The sequence below is a fragment of the Teleopsis dalmanni genome, chromosome 1 (genome assembly GCF_002237135.1).
Source record: "Teleopsis dalmanni isolate 2A chromosome 1, ASM223713v2, whole genome shotgun sequence".
Lineage (NCBI taxonomy): Eukaryota > Metazoa > Arthropoda > Insecta > Diptera > Diopsidae > Teleopsis > Teleopsis dalmanni.
The window spans coordinates 41,636,963-41,660,236 of NC_051846.1; the positions used below are offsets into that span (position 1 = coordinate 41,636,963).

Below are 23,274 nucleotides of genomic sequence, written 5' to 3' on the forward strand. Positions count from 1 at the left end.
TATAACAGATTAAAAATACATGAACAATCATATTGAATTGCACATACATCAGTACATTATCTTGTATATGTAAATGGCAAGTGATCTTAAAAACTTTTATTAAATATTATATATTATAAATTGATATCATGTTATCGTGTTATCGAATTTGGTATATTATCGTGGAAACTATCAAGCGCAGTATTATTTACAGCACCGAAATTCCATTTCATATTCATATTATTTTTATCGCATTTATTTACAATAATTTGCCGATCGCTTGGCCTTGCCTCCAAACACCTTTGACCAGACGTACCATGAACTAACCACTTATTTTTACGATCATAAAACCAAAATTGGTTGCCACCTTGATTATGGCAATCCCACAGCCAAACTGGGGCATCCCTACTTGAATCCGAAACATCCAGACAATCCAACTTGCGACGTAAACGCAAGTCACGATGCCAACTAAGCGCCCAATTTTGATTATGCTGTGGTCTTTTTAAATTATCTGCACAAGGGTACAAACCAATTTGGGAATGGCGTGGTTTACTCAGAGTATCAATACAAAGCGTTGGTGTGTTAACACTCTGTAAAGCACCATAAGCATAATCTGGTGGTTCAATTGGTGGATAGGTTTTTACTAAATCAAAAGCAACATTTTCCATAAACCATTTGAATGATTTGCAGTGCAATTTTTCGCGTATCGCTTTCTGTTGTGTAAGATCTCCTGCATCAATTGTTTCATAAAGACCTTGTCCACGGTCATACAAATATTCTTTATATTCATCCATCCAAACCTCAGCAACACGTTTGTAATTCTAAAAGAAAGTAGAAATGATGCAATAATCATTTAATCAACTAAACACAAGAACATACCCTATGTAAGTAATCAGTCTTTCGCGGACTTGGTGCACTTTTACGTGGGCCTCTATAGACGTGACCAATACGGGAACATGGTGCATCTAACATTTCACCTCCACACATCCAGATTTTAAAACTCAATTCATATTGTTCCCCACCCCAAATATCTAATCCTTCATCATAACCACCTAGTTCCCAGAAAAACTCTTGAGATATTGCAAATAAACCACCAGCCATGACAGGACTTTTAAATGGTTTACTTCTATCTACCAAGTCTTCTGGTAGTAAAGGTAAACGTTTGTAATAGAACTCCCAATCGAAGGCACCACGTGCTCCTTCATCTTGTGCCCGATACTCAAAATTGGAATGATCAATAACATCGATGAATGGACACACTGCTGTACGCTTATTCTCTGCGATTGGATCGAGTAGTGGAGGCAACCAGTTGTAGTTAGTTTCAATATGTGAATCCAAAAAGATCAATACATCAGCAGTGGCTTTCCTTGCACCAGCCGTACGAGCTCCAATTAAACCAGTACGATTCGGTAAACGTATGATTTGAACTATTTTAAAATTAGCTGCCACATATTGATCAAGTTCCTTAAAAAGTTCTAAAAAGAAAAATATATTATTGCAATAAATTTATATATATATTTATATGACAGCAAAAACCTCATAACGAAGCTTTAGAATCCGAAGAAGCCGAAGATAAGTTGAAGTTTATAAAGACTTATTTAAATTTTTTACTCCTTGTTAATTATAAAACATATGTATATTAAATATGCCAAAATGGTTTTATATAAAAATCACTGATAACAAATATTTGACATGGACCTAAACAATAAATTCACACTATTCCTGAGAACTTTGAAGACAATATGATATTTGGTACAATGGAAATATTTTTATTCAAATAAGATAAGATTTATTAAAATAATATTTTTATATAGAATATTATTAAAGAAGAATATACAAGTACTACATTTATGGGGTTTGATCAAAGAGTATGGTGTGCGGTGACGGGCGCTACATCTTATTACCAGTAATTTAAGTGGTAATTATCAGTCAGCGTCAGCTCTTACGTTATGCTTACCGAACGACTTAATAAGATGTACATGAACGTATTTATCTATTTTTTGTAAGATAAAATATCGAATCTGGAAATTCATGTGAAACTTTGTATTAGAAACGGAATTAAGATTGACGACAACTATAAAGTTAGGAATCATTTTAAGGGGTTTAAGAAGTATAAAAAGAACATATTAAATACGACGCGAGGCATGAGCGTTGTAACACATCCATTATTAATAAAAACGGGAAATAAATTAAACAGATTGTGTTTACAAATAAAAGAATAGCCATCAGAAGTGTAGCTGGAAAAAATACTAATAACCATCAAAATTGATTTCAGTATCCTATCTTTCGACTATATTTTTCTATAAGACTAGTTTTGAATCATACAAAAAAATGTTATTTAATAGAATTTATGGCAAACCCAGCTGAAGTCAATATTATTATATATTAATATTCATCGTCATCATACAAGATATCTTAATCCTTTTCACTATTTTTATCTGGATCGAAGATTTCGAAATTGTAAGAGAAATCACAAATCAACAAATGCTAACGTCTCTCTAAGGTCTAAGCACTAACTAAGGTGGTTTATAATTTAAACAATTTGCTTATCTCAAATCCCTTATATATAAAATTTGTCTAACAATTATAATTCAATCGTTTATAAGATATACTAAACTTTTTTTTCATAATGAATGTAGAACTGTTCTTCTACTGGTTTTAAATGAGTCACTTGTGATTATTTTTAAAAATTTATGATTGTAGATACTTTTAGTAGTTTGTAATGCCGACCCAATTCATTACTTTTTTATCAATAAACATGAGGCAAACGCATTTCTTAAATAAATTTGCCACAACATTAGAATCTATAGCATCAATTAAATGCAATAAGTCAAAAGACACATCTTGAAGTACATAAGATACTAAGTCCTAAACTAATTAAGAATATAAGATTATCGGTGAAATTGTTGTTGTTATGAACTATAAGTACATAAACTAGACAAATAACCTGATTTATCTTATTGAAAGGATAGAATGACCTAAAGAAACGTATTCAGCAATTGTCAAAACAAATTCCGCCTCTTATGCGACACAGATAGATATTTAAGTTATGTAAGTAAAACCCTATCTCCACATTGCATAACTTCGCTACCTTCCTTCGTATAAGAAATCATTAAGAGCTTTTAACCTACCATACAGAGACTGTATACTTAAAACTACCAATTACAACCCAACAACGTTGTCAGAGACCTCCGTTTCCAATCTCTATATATATAAAACAACCTGACATGTGGAATACAAACTGCCCTACTTTAGATTGAAGTCCAGATATAGCCACGTTCTACACGGATTCTTATCAGACATATACACTGCTATCCTCAACGAATATATCAACTGCGGCACTACACCTTATGACATAGTCGATCCGTTCACTTACCTAGTGCAGATATCAACTTCAGTCGTGTTGAGTTATGATTTCGCCCCATTGATATGAATGTTCCTTCTTTTCAATACAAGCTAAACTTAATTATTTCCATCTAACACCTATCCCATCTCTACCATAAATGTGCAACATTCTTCCCCCCGAACCTGAGCAACCCATCCCATTATCCTAACTCTTGTTATATGTATGATAGCTTTCTAGATTTTAATGGACTAGCACAACATCCATTTAAATGGTTTTTGAAGGGTGGACTGAGCGACACTTCATCTGTAAATAGATTCGGTGCTTCCTAGATTGTACTATTATTACAAGTGCAATTATTCGACCCAAACAGAAATAGTATATTACATGTAAGGTACATATCTAGATAGTGATATGTTATATACATATATCAAATGCATCAAATGCTTCACTGATTTAATAGTTATTCAATTCATATGTGTATATGTTTATATGCCTGCCACTTTTGTTACGTGTCAAATAGTTAAATAAAAATATTGTTTACCTTTCTCGATTACTAAAGTCAGAAATATCTTTATATGACACTTTACTTGCGTGTCAACTAGTTAAATAAAAAGACTAATTACCTTCACGATCACTGAAATCATCAACTAAAATAATTTCTTTTAGTAACTCTGGGGGTGAACGATTTATCAAGCTGTGCACAGACCGCATAAGCACACTGAAGTGCTCATTAAAGTAAGGTATAATTACACTGACGGTTGGTAGTTTCGCTGAATACTCCTTCTTGCGACAACTGCAATCATAAAACAAATGAATAATTTTAACAAAATACTTTTTAAAAAAATGATTAATTACCCTTCGTAGCGTATATCATTGATTGAGCGGTTCACAGATATTGAATCTGATAATAGTGCATTAAATCCATTTTGAAGTGACATAGTATGCTCCAATTCACGCTGTGATTCGTCATCAATCTTGGCACGTTTACCTTGCTCACCGATACCAACACGTTGCGCATCACGCTCCATAGCGGTATAGTCATGCCAATCTTTCTTTAGCTGATTTGGTGCCTGCAGTTGCATACTGCTCTTATCCTCATTCTTCTTGTTATGTTTTCGATTACCACCAATCTCATTTTTTGCCTGTCTTCCGTTGTCTTCTATTGGTGGTACTATTTGTTGATGTGCCACTGGCTGATGGTGTCCACGTTTATGCGCCGGTTCCACCAATTGCGCTGCATGTGGATTCTCTATATGCTTCGGCCGATTCGTATATGGACTAGCTGAGATCCAGGAAGTGAATATCATAAAAAGTGTAATAGAAGCTACCAGTAAAATTGTTGTTTTGATTAACCATTTTAAATTTGGACGTCGTCTCATTCTTTACTTAACATTTAATTTATGGAATAGCTAAGAAGTTCAATTTGAAATACGTGTCGTTCTGCAGACCTACATGAATACTTAAAGCAAACTGAAAAGCAAGAGAATAGTGCTATGTTAAACAATTTATTTTATGCTGATAACGCATACAATACGTCAAAAACAACACTAAACGCTAAAAACTCATTAGGAAAATTAGATAAAAATGTTTTCAGTGAGTTTTATAGATAAGCAGTCACTCTCACAGACTTCATTTTAAAATCTATTTTTTGTTTTTTTTGGAAATTATACTTTTAAATTAATTGAAATAATAAGCATTTTCATTTTAATTAGCAGAAGAGTATCAAAAAACTTCATACATCACAGCTTACGGCTCGATTTCGAAGAGAGTAGATGTAGCTGTAGATGTTTACACAGATTTGTTTATATAGTTTTTACCCAAGTTAAATTTTTTTTAATCCGCAGCTGAATAAATGCTGAGTTTAACGTTTTGATGAAATATTTACTCTAGAGGCCAAGTACTGTTACCAACAGTATTTGAGGGCAGCAAAAATAATCAGCAATCCAAACAAGAAAATATATGAACTTCACATACATCGCATATACGAACTTATAACTTAAATCTGATATCTACTATTGTACATCAATTCTTTTAAGAAAAGGTTCTAATAATAGAATAGATTAACTTCAATTAGAAATCCAAACAAATATATATATAAGCCCCAATTTCATAGTATATAGGAGCTTAAAACTTAAAGCTGATTTATACGGAAGTAAAACATTTTATCCAAAGGTTAAGTTCCTTTAAAACTAACATTTTTTTTAAAGAAGATATAAGAATAAAATATTGTTCAATCAAAAAAAACACTTTAGTTTTTTTAGAACCTATACTTATATAGAACCCATAGCAGTTTTAAGTTCGTATGTACGATAAATGTGGGTTTTATATATATTATCTTGTTTGAATTCCTACTTAAATTTTTGGTTTTAAAAGGGTTTTTTGATTAAATAATATTTTATTCTTATATTTTCGTTATCTTTCCTATACTTCAAGAACCTTTTATGGTGACTATACTTTTATACTTTTATGGTGAGGAGGTGGAATGCCTTACGAAACGTCAAACCGACCATCGTTGGAATGATGTGACCGACTTTTTAACATATAAATATGTAGTATAAAGACTAAAACACCACCTCTGTGGAGAAACTTATTACCCCCGGACGCGCCTTCGCATTTCTTCGGGTCTCTTTAAGGGTCTCTTTTATGTTGGGATTCCAAGCCATGCTGTTTTGATTTTTGATTTGCGTCCAGACCACGTATTTTTTTGTGTCTGCCCTTTTTATTACTCTCGTTTTTACTCTCCTTTCGGGGTCTAATTTCTTTGCTTTGAGAATTTGAAAATCACTTACCTCGAGTACTTGTCTTCTCCTTTCTAGGCCTAATTTCTTCGCTTTGAAAATTTGAAAACTACTTACCTCGAATACTTGTCTTTTCCTTTCTAGGTCTAATTTCTTCGCTTTTTAGAATTTGAAAACTACTCACCTCGAGTACTTGCATATTCATATGTATACTCATGGATTCATATTTCTACTTTACAGATTTCCAATGCGGATTTCTACAGCAACAACAATGAAATCTTTTACAGGAGTTTTTTCTGAGTCCAGAAAGTTAAATAAAAATGAAATTAATTAAAAAAAACTATCAAATAAATTTAACTTTGATTTTTTACATTTTTTTATTTATATAAAAATATATAAAATATATTATATATTACATTGTGTCATGTTATCCAATTTTTTAATGGTACACTTTATATTTATTTTAAGTTGTTCTTACCCTCCTTCTATTCAGCGAAGAAATAAAATATGTAGTTATTATTATTATTATTATTATCTTGATAATTATTCTCTCTTTAAGTAACATGTTTACTTGACCAAAAAAGTCCGACAAGACTTACGAAAACCAATCAGGCGTCGTAAATAACTAAAACCAAAACGTAGACCTAACTGCTCTTCGAACTAATGAAATATCAGTTCACTGTCCTCTGATCAAACCACTTTAAACGTTTAATAGCTTAAGTTAATGCCAAAACTTATCAGCTTCCTATAATATGAGGATGATAAATAATTACTTCGGTGACTTGCGGTACGCCATTAGCTGTCGATGACAAGTAGAACCGAGAATACTCCTAGCCGCTCAAAAAATTGTTGGAATAGCACTTTTTTAGTCTACTGACTAAATCACCATTATAAAAGAGTTTCATATATTATGTCATATAATTGGAGTTAATGCTGAAACTTTCCAGTTGTTTCGATGAAATATAGTGATGATAAATGATAATTGTTTCCACTTAAAGTATATGAATATAACAGATATGGATATGTCCATATCTTATACAATAGGTGATTCCATATAGTCTACAAGAGTGAATTCCTGTTTGTTGATTTGTTACTTCTTATTAAACTCTTTATTGCGTTAACTGATTTTAATCAAATTTCGCCATGCATGTTTGTTATAACCCGGGTCACAACAGAGGCATGTTTTCATATAAAACTTTCAGATAGAAAATAACAAAGATCATATTTCAAATATAACCACAAATACTTACCTGCTGTAATATTTACAATTTTTTTTTAAATATAACAATCATTTCGAACTAATATTGTCTCTTTCCCGCACTATAAGCAACGAAAAGTAGTATTGATTTTAACAACCCGAAAAGTAAACGATGTGCTAAAGACCCAACTATTTTAATACTGGTACTACATATGCCTGTACTGATATTACAGATATTATTAGGATTCCTGTTCAAGTCTTGTACTCAACAAAGCTACCATATTTTTTTTATTTTAATTCGTACTTAATGATGATATTTGTTGAAAGTCTGTTTAAGATCAAACCACTTTATTATAACATGATAGATTATATAGCTTATACCACTGAACATATAATGCTACTGAGTTTTTTGGATTTAACATATTAAATACTGCCAACTACTTAAAGCTGCGACTGCGAGATGAACTGATCAAGGATATTGCATATTTTTCAATAAAGTTTCCTTTCGGAAATATACTTTGTTAAACTTTAAACTGTTGACCTTTGAGCTACAAGGTCTAGCTGTTACAAAACAAGCTTTTAAACAACAAAACCCAAATAACCAACACTAGACTATGTTTCACAAATGTTTTACATTATAAATTTAATGGCCACTCATCAAATTCCACTACTCGAACACCTTTAAGCATTAACTAAAAGAAAATATTAAAATTTATACTAAAATTATGATTACTCAGTAGCATTTATAATAGTGATATTCAAGATATTTTATAAACATATATACTATACTAGAAGAGACATAAATGTCCATTTAAAAGTACATTTTTTTTGATACAAATTATAGACAACAACAAAAATTTTATATAAAATGTAATAAAAATAATAAAAACTTGAAAATATTGTATTTTTTGCCATAGTATATCAATTCTATATTCTATATGATATATTTATTGCGAAATAAGGGCATAAAGTTAACTCACTATATAAATGTGTCTATCTTCTATCTATCTTCTCATATATATCTATCTTCACTAATGATTCCACGATAGGTTGCAGTGTCGGTACTGAATATGGTATTTTTCAGGCGGAAGTTTTAGCAATTGAAGAGGCGTGTAGGATAGAAATCACAGTTTACGAGTGATTTACAAAAATAACATCATTATTTTACCAGATAGTCACACGCTGAGTCTATTCGTCACAACTTTTTAACTAATAGAACAAATCATAAGATTACCTAATTACCGTAAACCAATTGCACAATGTTTTTCTTATCTAGATCTCCCGCGACGTCGAAATATTAAATTAAAAACGCAGATGAACTGACGAGAAGGGGATCTGCCATTTGAAAACGCTATTGAATGTAACTAAAAGTTCTATTATAATTAAATATTTTCAAATAGACTATAGATAGAAAACTTTTGGATCAAGTTAAAATAATAATACATTATGGTCTAGATACCACCTTGAGCAGATATTATTGCTGATAATCAGGAACAGGAGAGATGTTTCAAACGAACGGTAGACATGACTATTCGTGAGCAAGTGGTCAACTTCGAATCCTACACAACTGCAATCATATAAAAGAAAACAAAACTATATATTACTTTCCATGTCTATGCATGCCCTACTAGAAAGCCAACAGCTACCCTAAAAGAATTGATCTTTAATAATCTCAGAGAACTAGCGGAAGTTAGTGTTAACGATGAGGGTCCTTAACCACCCGGACTTGATTTAATCGAATGCTCACATAAACATGCAATCAAACAGTTGGTAACGTGAATATGTCATCAAATTGAATATAGCATCAAATCGAGTGTAGAAGGAAATCGAATGTGGCATTAGTGCAAAAACGCTAATTAGACTAATGAACTCGTCACCATTTGAACCAACTATCTATAGTAAGTCTATTTGTATTCTAAAAGCTTGGTTTAATATTGGTATGCCACAATCATTGTTCTCCAAAATAGGATGAGTTATAATGTGCATCTATAATTGAACTAATACGATAGAAGTCTGCATATTACCATAAACCACAAAGATAGTATAAAAGATATACTTTCATTTTTTGTATGTACATAAACGGATACTACAGTTTGTATAAAAGGCATATATATGTTAACCCGATATTACTCCGAATTATCTCGTGTTCTTGAACACGATTTAAACTAAACACACACCGGTCTGAATACTTTATTTATCTTTAGCACTAATTTTATTTAATTGTATTGCAAACATATTATTCTATGCAATTTTTATGTGATAGATAAAAATGTATTATTTAATCACGTAATAGTTATATTCATATGTAGGAATGTGCAAAATTACCAACATATTTTATGTTTTAAGACTGACTGCATCATTAAGTCTTTACCTCTATTTGCAATATGAAATTACTTAACGGTCTGTAATCTTGACAGACACCTTGTCTAACTGTCAGGTATTCATATTTCATTTGTTGAAGTTTCTCTAATTATATATTTTCTTTATTTCTATTCTTGCAAAATCGTTGACCTGCTAGTTAGTTGTAGGATATTGCCGATTAATTCTTTTTCATTTACTGACTTCATTAACATAATTTAACAATTTTCATTAATTATTAAAAAAAAATAAACTTAAACATAAAAAATAAATAAATAGTTAGTATACACTTACAAGTATCAAACCACATTATTTAATTTTTTTTTTATAGATTTAGTACAAAAAACAACAATTAACGAGCTAATTGTGATAGTGTAAACACATTGTAAAGATGTAGATTAAAAATATAGATTACTGATTTAGATTAAAAGCTTGAGGGCTTTTTATTAACCTTTTTATTAGTATTACTGGACTACATTAAATTTAGGATTTTTATGCTATTTTTTTATAATCTGGTTATGTGTAAAACCATGATTTTATTTCTTCGTATTTATTATTGCTTTCATTGGTTTCAATTTTTTTAATGAAAACAATTATAATTACAGTAGGACAATTATAATTACCCTACTTAATTGATTTCATATCAACAGTGGAACAAATTTAATGAATCCACCCACTCTATGATGCTCTTTTTAGTTCATATATTATTTATAGCAAAAATGCTACCTAACAATACCATAACATATATGACAAAAACACAAAAACAAACAAAAACAAGCAAAAGTGATAACAAAAACCATAAAAAATGTCTAAACCAACCAAAAGTGCCAGCTAACAGCACGAAATTCACAAGATAAATGCCACATTATGCTTAAAACTTTTTAAAGAAAACATCATTTTTAATGTTTATAAAGTGTGACAAATACTACGGAAACTCCACATTATCATAGGAAGTAATTTCAAAATGGTTTACCTAGTTTTGTTGTGATTGTATAAACACTAAAGATGCTAAGCAGACATAACCAGACATTCAAATTACGGAAGTCATATTAAAAATTCAGAAAAAATCTTATATATATTATATATATATTTTAACAATAAAAAATAAACAATAATAAATTAAAGGATGAAACAAACAAAACATAATCCATATGTGATTTATTTCACTATAGGTACTATCGAGCAGATATTTTCACAACATGTGATCGGAATTATCTACTCAGTAGTCCATCCGAACTACAAGATACATAATGCATAATTTGCTTTTTTTAAGTTTGACTGGATTACGAGGAATTACCGGAGATCTACTGCACATTTCAGTGTAATTCCAAAACATATCTGTGTTGATTTATAACAGTGGTTGAGATACGAGGACAGTACTATACACCAGGATTGAATGACAATCAAAAGAGTAGAATTTACCAAAAAAGCAGAAGCAACTTTAAGTGTAAAAGGTTGTTGCTTTTCTTTTTTAGAATACACATGAAGGGATTATAATAGACAGTCCCATATATCATAATAGCAGAGCAATAAATAGTATGCGTGCTTTTAGACTGCTTGGACGGTAAAGGTGTTGCCATTTTCGATTGATAAATCTAAATCTGGGATAACTTTTTCAATCGAGATAACAAACTTTTGTAGATAAGGCTTTTTTTTTTTGTAAATCTCGAGCGAAATGTATAACACTTAAGTTTAATTTATAACACTCTAGATATTTTGCAAGAGTAACACAATTACTCTGAAATTAACAGTTGTTTTATATTACTTGACAAGAATGGTTTTTGATTTGACATATATATTTATGGAAAATATAAATGCCCACTAACACAACTACAAAAATGGTAGTTTAATCTGAAAACGTTTGATTGGGCAACGAAGTTAGACATGTCGAGAGTTAATCTGGATTGAATCCAGTATATCTAGTAGTACATTTCCACTGGCTTCGTTAGACCAGTTAACTTACTTGGAAACATACTATAGATTTACCAACAACAGAATTAATCGAATTACTTTATAAGATGCTATCATATCTACATATCTAATCTGATTTTTATTTATTTTAAAATTAAAAAAAAAAAGGTCTATAATAAAACCTTACCAAAATCCGACATAATCTCTGCAAATAATGAATATGAAATATCACATTTTTCAAAAGATATATAATATAAAAATTGGAATAGTGTTGCTGCAATTTTATAGAGCTGACAATGTCGAAAAATCAATTTAGGCCGTGTGCGAGTTCATGTAAATTGAGGTAAAATAAATTGAAATTTCCTAGGGTTTTTTGCACTGCACTTATGTAAATATTTATTTATTTATTTATTTACTGCACTTATTTATTATTTTTGGTTAAGTTTTCAAATTTATTTATTTATTTAATAAATTTATTTATTTATTTATTATTTATTTATTATTTATTTATTTATTTATTTATTATATATTTATTTATTTATTTATTTAATAAATATCTTATAAAATTTTAGCAATGGTAACACCTAATTTACTTAATTTTTATCTAATTTACCCTACTCGAAATTCTGTTAATACTAACATTCGCTGCCATACCGACATAATTTACTATTTCCCTTAATTTACCATTAATTTACTCGAACTGGCACAAGGCCTTAATCTGATTTTTATTTACTTCAAAATTAAAAAAAAAATTCTCTAATGAAATTCCTGTTAAAATTGAACATAATCCCTGCAAATAATAAATATGAAATATCACATTTTTTCAAAAGATATATAAAAATTGGAATACCGTTGCTGCAATTTTATAGAGCGGATAATTTCGAAAAATGAATTTAAAAGTAAATAATTTCAATAAAAATAAAAGAAATAATAAGAATAATAAAAAAATAATAAATAATAATAAAATAACAAATAAAAAAATAAATAGTTATAAAATAATTTTATAGTTTTGTTTTCATTATCACTGACTAATCAATCAGCCCTCGTACTTCCATCGGTAAGCAGTTAAGAATGCAAAGTTGCGTTTTGTTGGTAAAAAAAAAAAAACAAAAAACAAAAAAAAAAAGAAAACAAAAATAACTCCCGTGGTGGTAGATAAACATATACACAACTGATATGTTTATCTACCACTACAGATAAGAAGACGATTAAACAAAAAATTTTCCAATACATGTGTAATTATTTATTTATGCAAATGACTTTTATAAAAAAAAATAAACTAAAAAAATATTTTCATTGTTGTGCAAATTTTACAAAAGAAACTGTTGAAGTTAGGCAAAATAAAATAAAAAAACATTTATAAGTACTTGTGTCAGGTAAAAAATAATTAAAATACACATAATTTTTAATTATTCAACGACTTAACGGGCAAGCTTAACGCGCTAGCACCGATAAAAAATAAACAAAACTCCGGCAAATTATTTAAATGATGTGCATTCTTTTGTGTTCTTTTTCTTATTGTTTTATGATTTGGGTAACCTTAAAAAAACCAGTTTAAAACAAGACGAAGAAGCATTATTCATGAATATTTAAAATGTTCTTGTTTTATTTATTTTTTAATTAAGACTTTTTGTTAAAAAAAGTCTTCAGAAAAAAGTTGAATATTTTATATATAACATAAATTTAAGAATTCACTCACCTTAAAGTTTAACTAGTATTAAAAAATATATCACAATCGAGAACACTACCCGCGCACTTTAAATTTTATCAATTTAGTTTATTAATTTAATTTATAAACCGAAATTAAATTTAATCTAAACGTACGCTAAACACAAATTCTGCCGTGCGAGAATACAAACAAAATGCAAGCACGTCGCTTCAGTCTTATTGGAATTTGTTTGATTGCGGTTAGCGATGAGAGCATTTCGATTTATAAAAATATTTATCGATTTTAGTACTACCACCGCGTTCACACTTTACTGTTAATTATCATAATATAAAGAATTTTAAACAAATTGTAAGCATATAATAAAATACAAAATAATATAAATAGTATAAAACAATTAAGAAAATAAATTAATTAAAAATATTTTAAGTAGAAACCAAATTTAAACAATAACAAACAATAATTAAATAAAAGTCAACAAACAATAATTAAATAAGTCATAACTTAAAGTTATATTGATTGTTATACAAATATAACATTTTTTAGTTGATTTACTATAAAGTAATACTAATTATAAAAGTAATATAGGCTATATTAATATAAATTATTAATATAAATATAATTTAAAGTAATTATATTACTATTAAAGTAATACTAATATATAATAAGTATTAAAGTAATACTAATATAAGCTCTGTACTATTAATTTTTAAGTAAAAGTCAAGTAAAATTATATATAAAAACAAAATAGTCAGAGAAATAAGTTTACGCATAAAGAACAAGGATTTAAGTAAAAATCTGATATATAATAGGTATGCTATCATACTTTTTATATAAAAGTCAAGTAAACTAATATATAAGAATAAAATCGTCTCTAAGAAAAGCAATTCACGCTGAAAGTAATAAATAATAGATATGATATGATTCCATTTTTTTCCTATCAAAATCAAATAGAATAATATTGTAAAACCTCTCTGGAAAAAGCTACACTTATAGTAATAAATATAGTATATATTATACATTTATAATATAGTAGTAAATAAGAGGTATGAGCCCATACTTTTACAGTACGGGCTCATACTGAAAAAAGTAGTTTATGTTGAAAGTACGGGCACGAGAAGTTATTTTTCAAATAAAAATCTAGTAAATCTTTTAATCCGGCTGTAGGTCTCTTTTTGTTAAATAATTCAATGTTTAATATTTTTTATTATATTTTATAATTCGACTGTCCTTGAGAGTCATCTAGTAAATCTATGTCTCTTCCTAATGCGCATTTTGATTAAATAAGAAAATGCTTACAACCAATTTTCAAACACAACAACCTTAGCGCGAGGAATAGAAAGTTGATCTACAGCCAAATAATCAGACCAGCATTACTTTATGGGTGTGTCGCGTATAGCAAAGCTGCCGCCTCTACTATCCAGAAGCTACAAGTTGCTCAAAGTCAGGCTCACCGACGACTCTTCAAAGTGCCATGGTACATCCGCACGAATGACATGCTAAGAGACCTTAGAATAGGTCCGGTCAAAAAAAACATAAGGGACAGAGCCCTGAAGCTATTTGCGAAAACTGACAGTCTGCCCTACTTAGCACTATCTAATCTCAGAGTAATCACTAACCGCACGGACGGGACGCATATCTGAAATCAGTCATTGAATAATCACGAAGTTTATGAGGAATACATAAATTAGTCAGTGAGATGGGTGGGATTTTGCAGAAACTCCCCAGCTATCAAAGAGTAAAAGGGCCCAGATGCACTACTCGAAAAAGGCTCAACATTTAGGTATATATTTTTTTTATTAATTTAAATCAAAATTATGTCAATGGCTATATCTTAATTATATTTCACAATACATGGATTATTTATTTTTTTATTTAGATATATATTATTTTATTTACACTACGTGTGGAATATTTTATATATTTTATGTTGGAGATTTAAAGCACTCATCAATTACTTAGAGAGCTTGCAATGATTTATAGAACTTAAGAATACTTAAGATATGCCTTCGATATGATTCCAAGATTTTATCTGTTTCTAATTGGCAAAGAAATTATGAACGGCTAAAATTATCGCGGTATATATATTTTACTTCTCTTCGACTACGTTTCGAAATGTTACTATTTGAACAATTTTTTTAAGGGCGAATATCACATAAAAGAGTAACACTTAATTTGTTGTATTTTCCTCTTTATTAATTAAATACAATCAAATAAAACCAATTTAATTAAATTAGATTATGAATTATATCACTATAATATCTGATGACATCAGTGAAGTCAAGTTATATACTCTATAATTATATAAGTGTTGCTTATTAAATGGCAACAAAATATAAAAACGTTTATTGAGACTTACTACATTTTTATTGGGTCTTCAATCATACAACATTAGCCAGATAGTTATTGCTGTTCCAGCCTAACACACTCAAATAATAGAATGTCATATCAGTAAGTCCATGATTATTAGGAGAGAATCCAAGTATGTTACGGAGAATGTCAATCGAACCCGACTTTAAATCAGAATGAAGAACGGAATTAGAAATGACCAGAAAAGAATATAATACCAATTCAATAGATCATAAAGTATAACTCATGATGTATAACAAAAAGGCCATTAACTATAAAATTTCTTTCTGAGATGACATATATTGAATTTCATGAAGAAAATGATAAACTTTTTAAGTAATTTACTCTTCCAACACAGCTCACCATTCTGAATTCCCATTAGTTTGATTGTATATACGATCGACGTAATAGTACTAACCAAACTCCGAAACAGACTTATTTGATTCGTACAATTTAGATTTTCTCAAAGGCTTTTAAGTATGCAAAATCATAATTTTAGACCTACATTAGTAAAATTGAATATATCAATTCATACTACATATATATCATAATAAAATCCAACTAAAATTACTAACTTAAAAATGTTTTTTATTATTATTAATTTGTAGCAAAAAAAAACATTTTAATTAAAACTTTTTCAATCGATGCGACTTGATAACAATGAACTAAAAGCCTATCATTTTCTAGTTCTTATTTAAACCTAGAAGTTTGATAACTTCTTCTTTGTATTTACCTAAACTATACTCGTTTTCACCATCATTGATAAGATCCTCCACGCATTTGCCAAAGGATTCACTTGCATTTACCTTATTGGCATCATCGTTATTGCCCCAATTCAAAATGGCCTCAGCAGATACTTTAGACACATTGCGATTAAAATGATATAATTCCATATCAGCTTCCACTTTAGTTGCTTCCCATGGTTCTGTTATAAATGATTCATGATAACAAGCTGTCAATAAATATATAGCATAATCATAATTTTGCTTTCGTAACGGACAACGATCTGCCACAATAGTTAGAGTATCTGTTTCACGGTCATAACGCTCTCCAACTAATCGTAAAAATTTATCCCTTGCATGTGAATCGAATTTTAAATCACTAAGACTAATTTTTAGTGTTACACGTCGTGCCTCGGGATGACGTATTGTTGGCAAACCATGGCAATAATCTGTATGTATAACTTCGATTGGAAAATGCTTTCTACATTTTTCTTCTGTTTCCAGTCCTTTCGGCCAAGGTGTACAAAATTTCTTTAATGCTTCACATTGTTGTTTTATGGCTGGTGGTGTTAAATGCAAAAAATTTGGTATCTTCATTAGCTCAGCATTGGCATATTTTGATGGTGATGCTGCTCCTTTTAAAGCGTAACCTTGTCTTAACGGTAACGGTACAGATGCCGGATGGAAGGAGCGTGGACCTGGCCATACAGCTGTCCAATCTTGGTCAATTGCCATTTTTGTTGTACGCGGTGGTTGCTGTTCTTGTTTCTTTACAACTCGTTTCTTCTGTACGGGTTTTTTAATCTCACGCAGGTTAAGAACACGAAATTCTATAAATATGAATATAGTTATTAAATTATTTGTTAAAATCAAATAGTTATGCATTTACCTTCATCGTGAAGCTCTTGATCTGATTCTTGCTGTGCACTCAGCTGACGAATCTGTACAACACTCCCATTAGAATTACGTAAATTTTTTGTCAACAAACGCGTAATTGCAGACATAATTAAACTATTCAGTTTTATTTTTTATAGAAATAATTATGTTATACATATAGTGAATTATAAATTATAATTTCATTGAATATATTAGCTTTTTTAGAAATATGTTGCACACCGCAATGAAAAAGTCAACCGCAAGAATTTGTGCCTTCAGCACGTATTGTCAAAATCCACACATGATGACATCAGTGCTGCCAACCTCTCTATATTTACGAAAAGTACATAACAAATGTGAAATGTGAAAAGTAAAGTAATAATTATTGAACGAAAAATTAAACTCTTAGTTTAGTTTTCTATATCGCATTGTTATCAAATTAATCTTAATAATGGACTTAAAAATTTAATTTCAATATTATCGCGTTTTATAAATAATATATTTCTTATATTATATAGAACAAAAAATTTGTTCTCATATTTAAGCTGTAAACAGTATACACATATATAAGACCCTGAAATTGTTTTAATCCGTAGATTTTTTGTGAATGTTTTCGTAGATATATATTGTGAATGTTTTAATATCTTACATAAATTGAACACAAGGGAATCCCCAAACTGATCACAGTCACTATTAAGTAAATATTTCTACAGCCACTAGCTCCGCGTTGTAACAAATACCACAAGAGATATATGTTACAAAAAAAAAATTTTCACATGATTTGATTAGATCACTTCACATTAAAATCTCTCGTGAATACAAGAAAATTAGAATTCTTATATATATAAAGTCACTTGATATCTATTGCCTTAAAGCGGAATAACTTATTTATCTTTTCGCCTCTACAATAAATAATACCAAAACTGGATTTCCATCAATTATTTCAAAACGAGAAAATCACTTTATATCCATTATGACACTGTATTTTATTTACTTTCACAATCCTTTTAAAAATAAGTGCTAATTATTGAATTTAATATAAATTAACATAAATTTAACACTAATTTAATATAAACTGATGAGATAGTTAAAATATATTTTAGAGAATTTAGTAAATTACAACAAGAACATTATGGAAAGAAAGATACAATTTAATATAATGGAAATTATATTATTAATATTAAGATTATATTAGATTATTAATTATATTATTAAGATTTAATGAAATCTCTCTTTCCATACACTGAAAATATAGTGTGATGTAAGATGTAAGAAACCTATAAACTTATAAAAGCTCTCTTTCCACACTCTGAAATTATAATATGATGTAAGATATTCTTATAATTAAAACTAAATAAGTATTAGTTTTTTTTTGCTCAAATAAGTTTAAGCCAGTTTTACAATTCACACTTAAGCTAAATAAACCTTTAGTGTTCGATATTATTAACTAAAGTGACTTAAAGTCATTTGAACTTATTGGGCCAGTAGCTGCAATTTGTATATTTTGAATATTACTAAGAGGTGGTTTTAGTGGGGTTAGTGAAGTTAAGTCACTTAAAATTTAAGGATATATAATATCAATATCAAATCGACACTTATGTGCAAATTGTAAAATTGGCGCTAAACGTTTAACTGAAATGCACTCTGGGAATGTAGTCAACTTTCCACTACAATACTTTTTGGTTTTATTTATTTTCGCTAAGAAATTAATCCATTATGCATCAAAAGTTATTTAATTAAATTTTGAATGGGATCTATTATGAAAAATTCTAGTTATTACTACTTTCGTTAAAAGACGCTCATTGAAACCACACCCTTAAATTGACAAACACTTAAAACACTTTAGTTCTGATAGTTCTTTATGCCATCTATTCTTTAATTTATTTTCAAATTAATGATAAAAGACAATAAATGAAGTAATCAACAAGTAAATAAATGCACAGTGCTGCTCTTATCTCATTGCTGTAAGTACACATTGTGATAATATAATTTTCCCTATGTGTGTAAGCATATAAAATCTTTTCTATTAGTGTTTTCCATTAGTGATCTCTAAACGCTTAAAGTGTACACTTTGGTATATTATACCAGAATTTGTTTACTATTTCTAATATAAAAACAAAAATTGAATATGAATTCACAGGCTATAAATCGGCGAGTGCTATCTATACAAAGCCATGTAGTTTTCGGTTATGTGGGCAACAAGAGTGCTACATTCCCATTACAGGTTTGAAAAGTAACGTTATAATTATATCTTTTTTGCTAATCTATTTGATTTAATTGAAGGTACTTGGTTTCGAAGTAGATGCCATAAATTCTGTACAATTCTCAAATCACACGGGCTATGACGTCTTTAAAGGTCAAGTGTTGCAGGAAAAAGAGTTGGGTAAATTAAATTACAACAAATTACGAAACAAAAATAAAATATCGTTTTATTGTTAAAACAAAAAAATAGCGGATTTATTTGAAGGTTTGGAAAAAAACAATCTCCTTGATAATTACTCACATTTATTGACCGGTTACATTGGAAATGCATCATTTCTACGACAAGTGGCACAAATATTAAAAAAATTACGTCAGGCCAATGCTAATTTGATATATGGTAAGTATAGTAAAAAAAAGTGATTGTCATGGTAAACAAACTGCAATAAATCTTAAAAATTATCAACGCATATAAATTTGCATAAAAAATATTAAATTGATAAATTTTTTTAGTGTGTGATCCAGTAATGGGTGACGATGGTACTATGTATGTACCTAAGGAGCTGTTGCCGATTTATCGTGACGAAATTATACCACTTGCTGATATAATCACACCGAATCAATATGAAGTAGAATTGCTGACAGAACGGAAAATAAATACTGAAGCAGATATTTGGGCGGCGGTGGAATGGTTTCATGAACGTAATATTGATACTGTGGCTATTTCAAGCAGTGACTTAGGCAAACCTGGAGAATTACGTGCATTTATTAGTAAAAAAAATGGGCCACGATTTGCTATTAATATACCACGACAAGGGGTTAATATATCATTTACTGGTACTGGTGATCTGTTTGCTTCGTTATTCTTGGCACATAGTTATGAGACAACGGACTTAGGAATAGCTTTAGAGAAAACCATTGCATCTTTGCAAGCTGTTATTAAACGTACTTTGGAAATGATGCCGACTAATATGCGGGAGGGTAAATGTAAGGTTACCTCAAAAGAGAGAGAACTTAAGCTAATACAAAGCAAAGATGTTATTGAAAATCCTTCAGTGGTGCTAAAAGCTGAACAAATTCTTTAAATTCTATTATTTGTTATTGTTATAAATGTTATGAGATTTTTTTTATAGAAATATTTACTATTTTATAATCAATGGGATTTTTGTGTAATGACCATAATGTATTATACTTATACATATACTCATATATAAATGTGCACATAAAAATATTTTTACTTTTGAATTTAATTTTTTTTTATTTAACGATGGTTTTTTTCTTTTCTTTTTATTTAGTTACTGTTTATTAAATTAATAGCTTTGTATGAATGACAATAAATTTCCATAAACTAAATAATTGATAAGAAATAACAAATAAAACTAATATAGCAAGTGAGAGTAAAAAAATTAAATCTTAAGTGTTTACAATTTTTATATGTACATATGTATATACATATACTATCAGGAGAATGCTTTAAGTAAAAATATTATTTACAAATGTGTAATGATATTTATAAATACTTGAATAATAATATGTAGTATAAAAGATTTGTTTATAACGCGGATATACGATAATAAAATATCTAAGCGAATAGACAGTACTGGCAGCAGAGGCCATTGACTTTGGATTATGTTAATTACATAAAATTAATAACAAAGTGATAATAATAGAAATAATAAAATAATAATGATATTAAGATAACAAAGTACACTAATAATCATAAGGTTCATAAAAACAAGATATAGAGAAGCTAGATTAAGGCTAAATTCAATATTACAGTTTTCACGAAAGAAATGTGCTAAATTAGATACAGACATCGAATTTCTACCAATAATTTCTAAAAACATTCGATGTTAACTAAAACAAGGCGAGCCAGACGATGGAAAAGGATATTCCAGTCAAAATGACCCAGACTTTGATTGGAAAAAATGCGATCGGAATCAGTGATATGAAAAGGTGATATGAGACCATTGAAAAATCCTGAAAACACTTAAAGGGTTCCTGAGAGTATGTTTTTATCCGACGCGAAAGTGTGTCCGATTCTAAAACGTGAAAATACAGTAAATCGCTGCATGTACTCAAAAATTTCGGCTTAATGCCCCTCAGATCGAAAGAACGATAATGATGCCGAAAGGCTTGGCAGTTTTGCTTCACAATGCCATTAATGTGAACATTTATAATGTTGCAAATGTCTACAATTTTGTAAGTTGTAAAGATAAAGTAAGGACAGTATGATTTGTTCCCAGGTATGCCGTCATATTCGAAGATCCACACAACTTTAAGCTTCTTGGAGTGTATCCTTTACCTGATATTGACCTTACTATTGTAATAGCATTTGATTATTGCTTATAAGTAGACTATAGTTATCGAAGTAGACTACAAATATGAAGTGATTGTGGGGAACTTTATTAGCGTAGGCTTTTGCAGTGACGCCATTAGTTAGCCTACTTCCCGAAATTTAGATGAAATGTAACAAACGTAATGATGTGTCCGTTTTAAAGCCATCTGTGTATTACACAGTCCAATTATATAATTTATCTAGTAAAGATTTACTTTTTGAAGCTGCTATGGAATACTGTGTTGCTTATTTATAATATGTTGTAGGAATGAAGGTTAGGGTTGTCTGTTATTTAATCCTATTAGCAGAGATACCCCATAGCAATATTTTCATTATAAGAGTAATTTGAAAAACTGTCTACAAATAACACGGTTAGTATATATTGGATTAGATTTATTTTATAAGGATATTATTATGAATATATATAATTTTAAAAAAGTTTTGTTCTGTTTTTTCAAAATATTTTAGTATAACTTGATATTGACATTTTCGATATTTGTTTAACATTCTTGAGATTTCGGTTGTTAAGTATAAAAATAATATTAAAATTAACTATAATTTCATATAAGCCATAATTTTACCAATATTTTCCATATTGAAATTTTTATAAAAGTTTAATAAATAATTTTTATCATCAATTTTCGTTTTATAGGAAGATATATACCAAGACTGTACGATTCTAAAACTAACACAAATGTGAAGGTCCATCAAGGACCAATTGTCGTTCAACACCTTTCAAAGGGATTTCAAAATAGAGAACCTATTTGTCTACACAACAACAACAATTGCGAACCAGCTATTTGTTAATTACTGTAATACTGGAGTATTATTAAGGAAAAAGGATAGTATCCTGCGAATACTAGAATTTTCTTCTCTAGTCAACAACATCATTGAGCATTGAAACCGTACAGATCATTACTGCATATTGAAACCAAACAAAAAATAAATTTCATTTCAATTAATTTTAGTAAAAAAAAATATTTTTAAGAAATAATATTTTTAAAATAACACTGAATTTGTGTTCGTGTCATATTCAGTGAACCTTTCACTATTTAAACACAATTTGTCTAGTTAAACTAATAACGCGTCAAACTGTCCATCAAATTTCTTTCTAAATTTTGCATTTTAACCACAATGATGCGCTGACAAGTCATATAAATATCATATTCTGCTTGAAGAAGTTGCTCATTTTTCATCTGAACTTAGTTTTAAATATGTTGTGTGTAAATAAAATATTTTTCGTAATTTTAGTAATAACAACAGCATTTGCTGATAGTGACATAAAGAATACAAAATTAAATTCTAATGCAACTTTAAATATTGACAAATTAAATGTATTACCACTTACGCTAAAAAGACAAAATTTAAATTATTTAAAACACACAAATAACAATAATGAAATACTTGCACCAGAAATAGATACAGCATTTGACACTGATGTAAAGAGCTCGGAAGTTACAGCAATAGTTCACGAAACACCGCGGGACCCCATGACACCTTACGCCGAACCGTTACTTCGCCCAACACACATCGTCCAAACAAAAAATGTGGGTGATATTTTATATCGTACAGCAACATTTCCATCAACTTTATC

The 23,274-nt window shown here is 29.3% G+C and overlaps 3 protein-coding genes across 3 annotated transcripts; 1 reads left to right on the forward strand and 2 right to left on the reverse strand.

The window, feature by feature from the left end:
- LOC119668698 (N-acetylgalactosaminyltransferase 6-like) lies at positions 1 to 13,273 on the reverse strand. The gene is made up of 5 exons (XM_038078293.1): positions 13,230 to 13,273; positions 4,181 to 4,795; positions 3,949 to 4,118; positions 859 to 1,454; positions 1 to 800 (listed from the first exon to the last, which is right to left on the reverse strand). Exons 2-5 carry the CDS (start codon positions 4,702 to 4,704, stop codon positions 132 to 134), a joined length of 1,959 nt encoding a protein of 652 aa, XP_037934221.1. The 5' UTR covers positions 4,705 to 4,795; positions 13,230 to 13,273; the 3' UTR covers positions 1 to 131.
- Positions 13,274 to 16,160: 2,887 nt separating this feature from the next.
- LOC119672389 (28S ribosomal protein S35, mitochondrial) lies at positions 16,161 to 17,437 on the reverse strand. Its single transcript, XM_038083421.1, has 2 exons — positions 17,157 to 17,437; positions 16,161 to 17,097 (listed from the first exon to the last, which is right to left on the reverse strand). Exons 1-2 carry the CDS (start codon positions 17,269 to 17,271, stop codon positions 16,229 to 16,231), a joined length of 984 nt encoding a protein of 327 aa, XP_037939349.1. The 5' UTR covers positions 17,272 to 17,437; the 3' UTR covers positions 16,161 to 16,228.
- A 1,560-nt stretch (positions 17,438 to 18,997) lies between these two features.
- LOC119672948 (pyridoxal kinase-like) lies at positions 18,998 to 20,555 on the forward strand. The gene is made up of 5 exons (XM_038084132.1): positions 18,998 to 19,107; positions 19,174 to 19,367; positions 19,427 to 19,526; positions 19,596 to 19,742; positions 19,856 to 20,555. Exons 2-5 carry the CDS (start codon positions 19,272 to 19,274, stop codon positions 20,425 to 20,427), a joined length of 915 nt encoding a protein of 304 aa, XP_037940060.1. The 5' UTR covers positions 18,998 to 19,107; positions 19,174 to 19,271; the 3' UTR covers positions 20,428 to 20,555.
- The last annotated feature ends 2,719 nt before the right edge of the window (positions 20,556 to 23,274 follow it).

What these genes read in the sequence shown, in the direction of transcription:
- LOC119672948 (XM_038084132.1), top strand. Translation starts at nt 19,272, where the DNA reads ATGAATTCACAGGCTATAAATCGGCGAGTGCTATCTATACAAAGCCAT. An exon ending in GTGCTACATTCCCATTACAG is followed by an intron (nt 19,368 to 19,426) that starts GTTTGAAAAGTA and finishes ATTTAATTGAAG; the next exon opens with GTACTTGGTTTCGAAGTAGA. An exon ending in CAATGCTAATTTGATATATG is followed by an intron (nt 19,743 to 19,855) that starts GTAAGTATAGTA and finishes AAATTTTTTTAG; the next exon opens with TGTGTGATCCAGTAATGGGT.
- LOC119672389 (XM_038083421.1), bottom strand. Translation starts at nt 17,271, where the DNA reads ATGTCTGCAATTACGCGTTTGTTGACAAAAAATTTACGTAATTCTAAT. An exon ending in TCAAGAGCTTCACGATGAAG is followed by an intron (nt 17,098 to 17,156) that starts GTAAATGCATAA and finishes TCATATTTATAG; the next exon opens with AATTTCGTGTTCTTAACCTG.
- LOC119668698 (XM_038078293.1), bottom strand. Translation starts at nt 4,704, where the DNA reads ATGAGACGACGTCCAAATTTAAAATGGTTAATCAAAACAACAATTTTA. An exon ending in AATGATATACGCTACGAAGG is followed by an intron (nt 4,119 to 4,180) that starts GTAATTAATCAT and finishes TTATGATTGCAG; the next exon opens with TTGTCGCAAGAAGGAGTATT. An exon ending in TGATTTCAGTGATCGTGAAG is followed by an intron (nt 1,455 to 3,948) that starts GTAATTAGTCTT and finishes TTTTCTTTTTAG; the next exon opens with AACTTTTTAAGGAACTTGAT.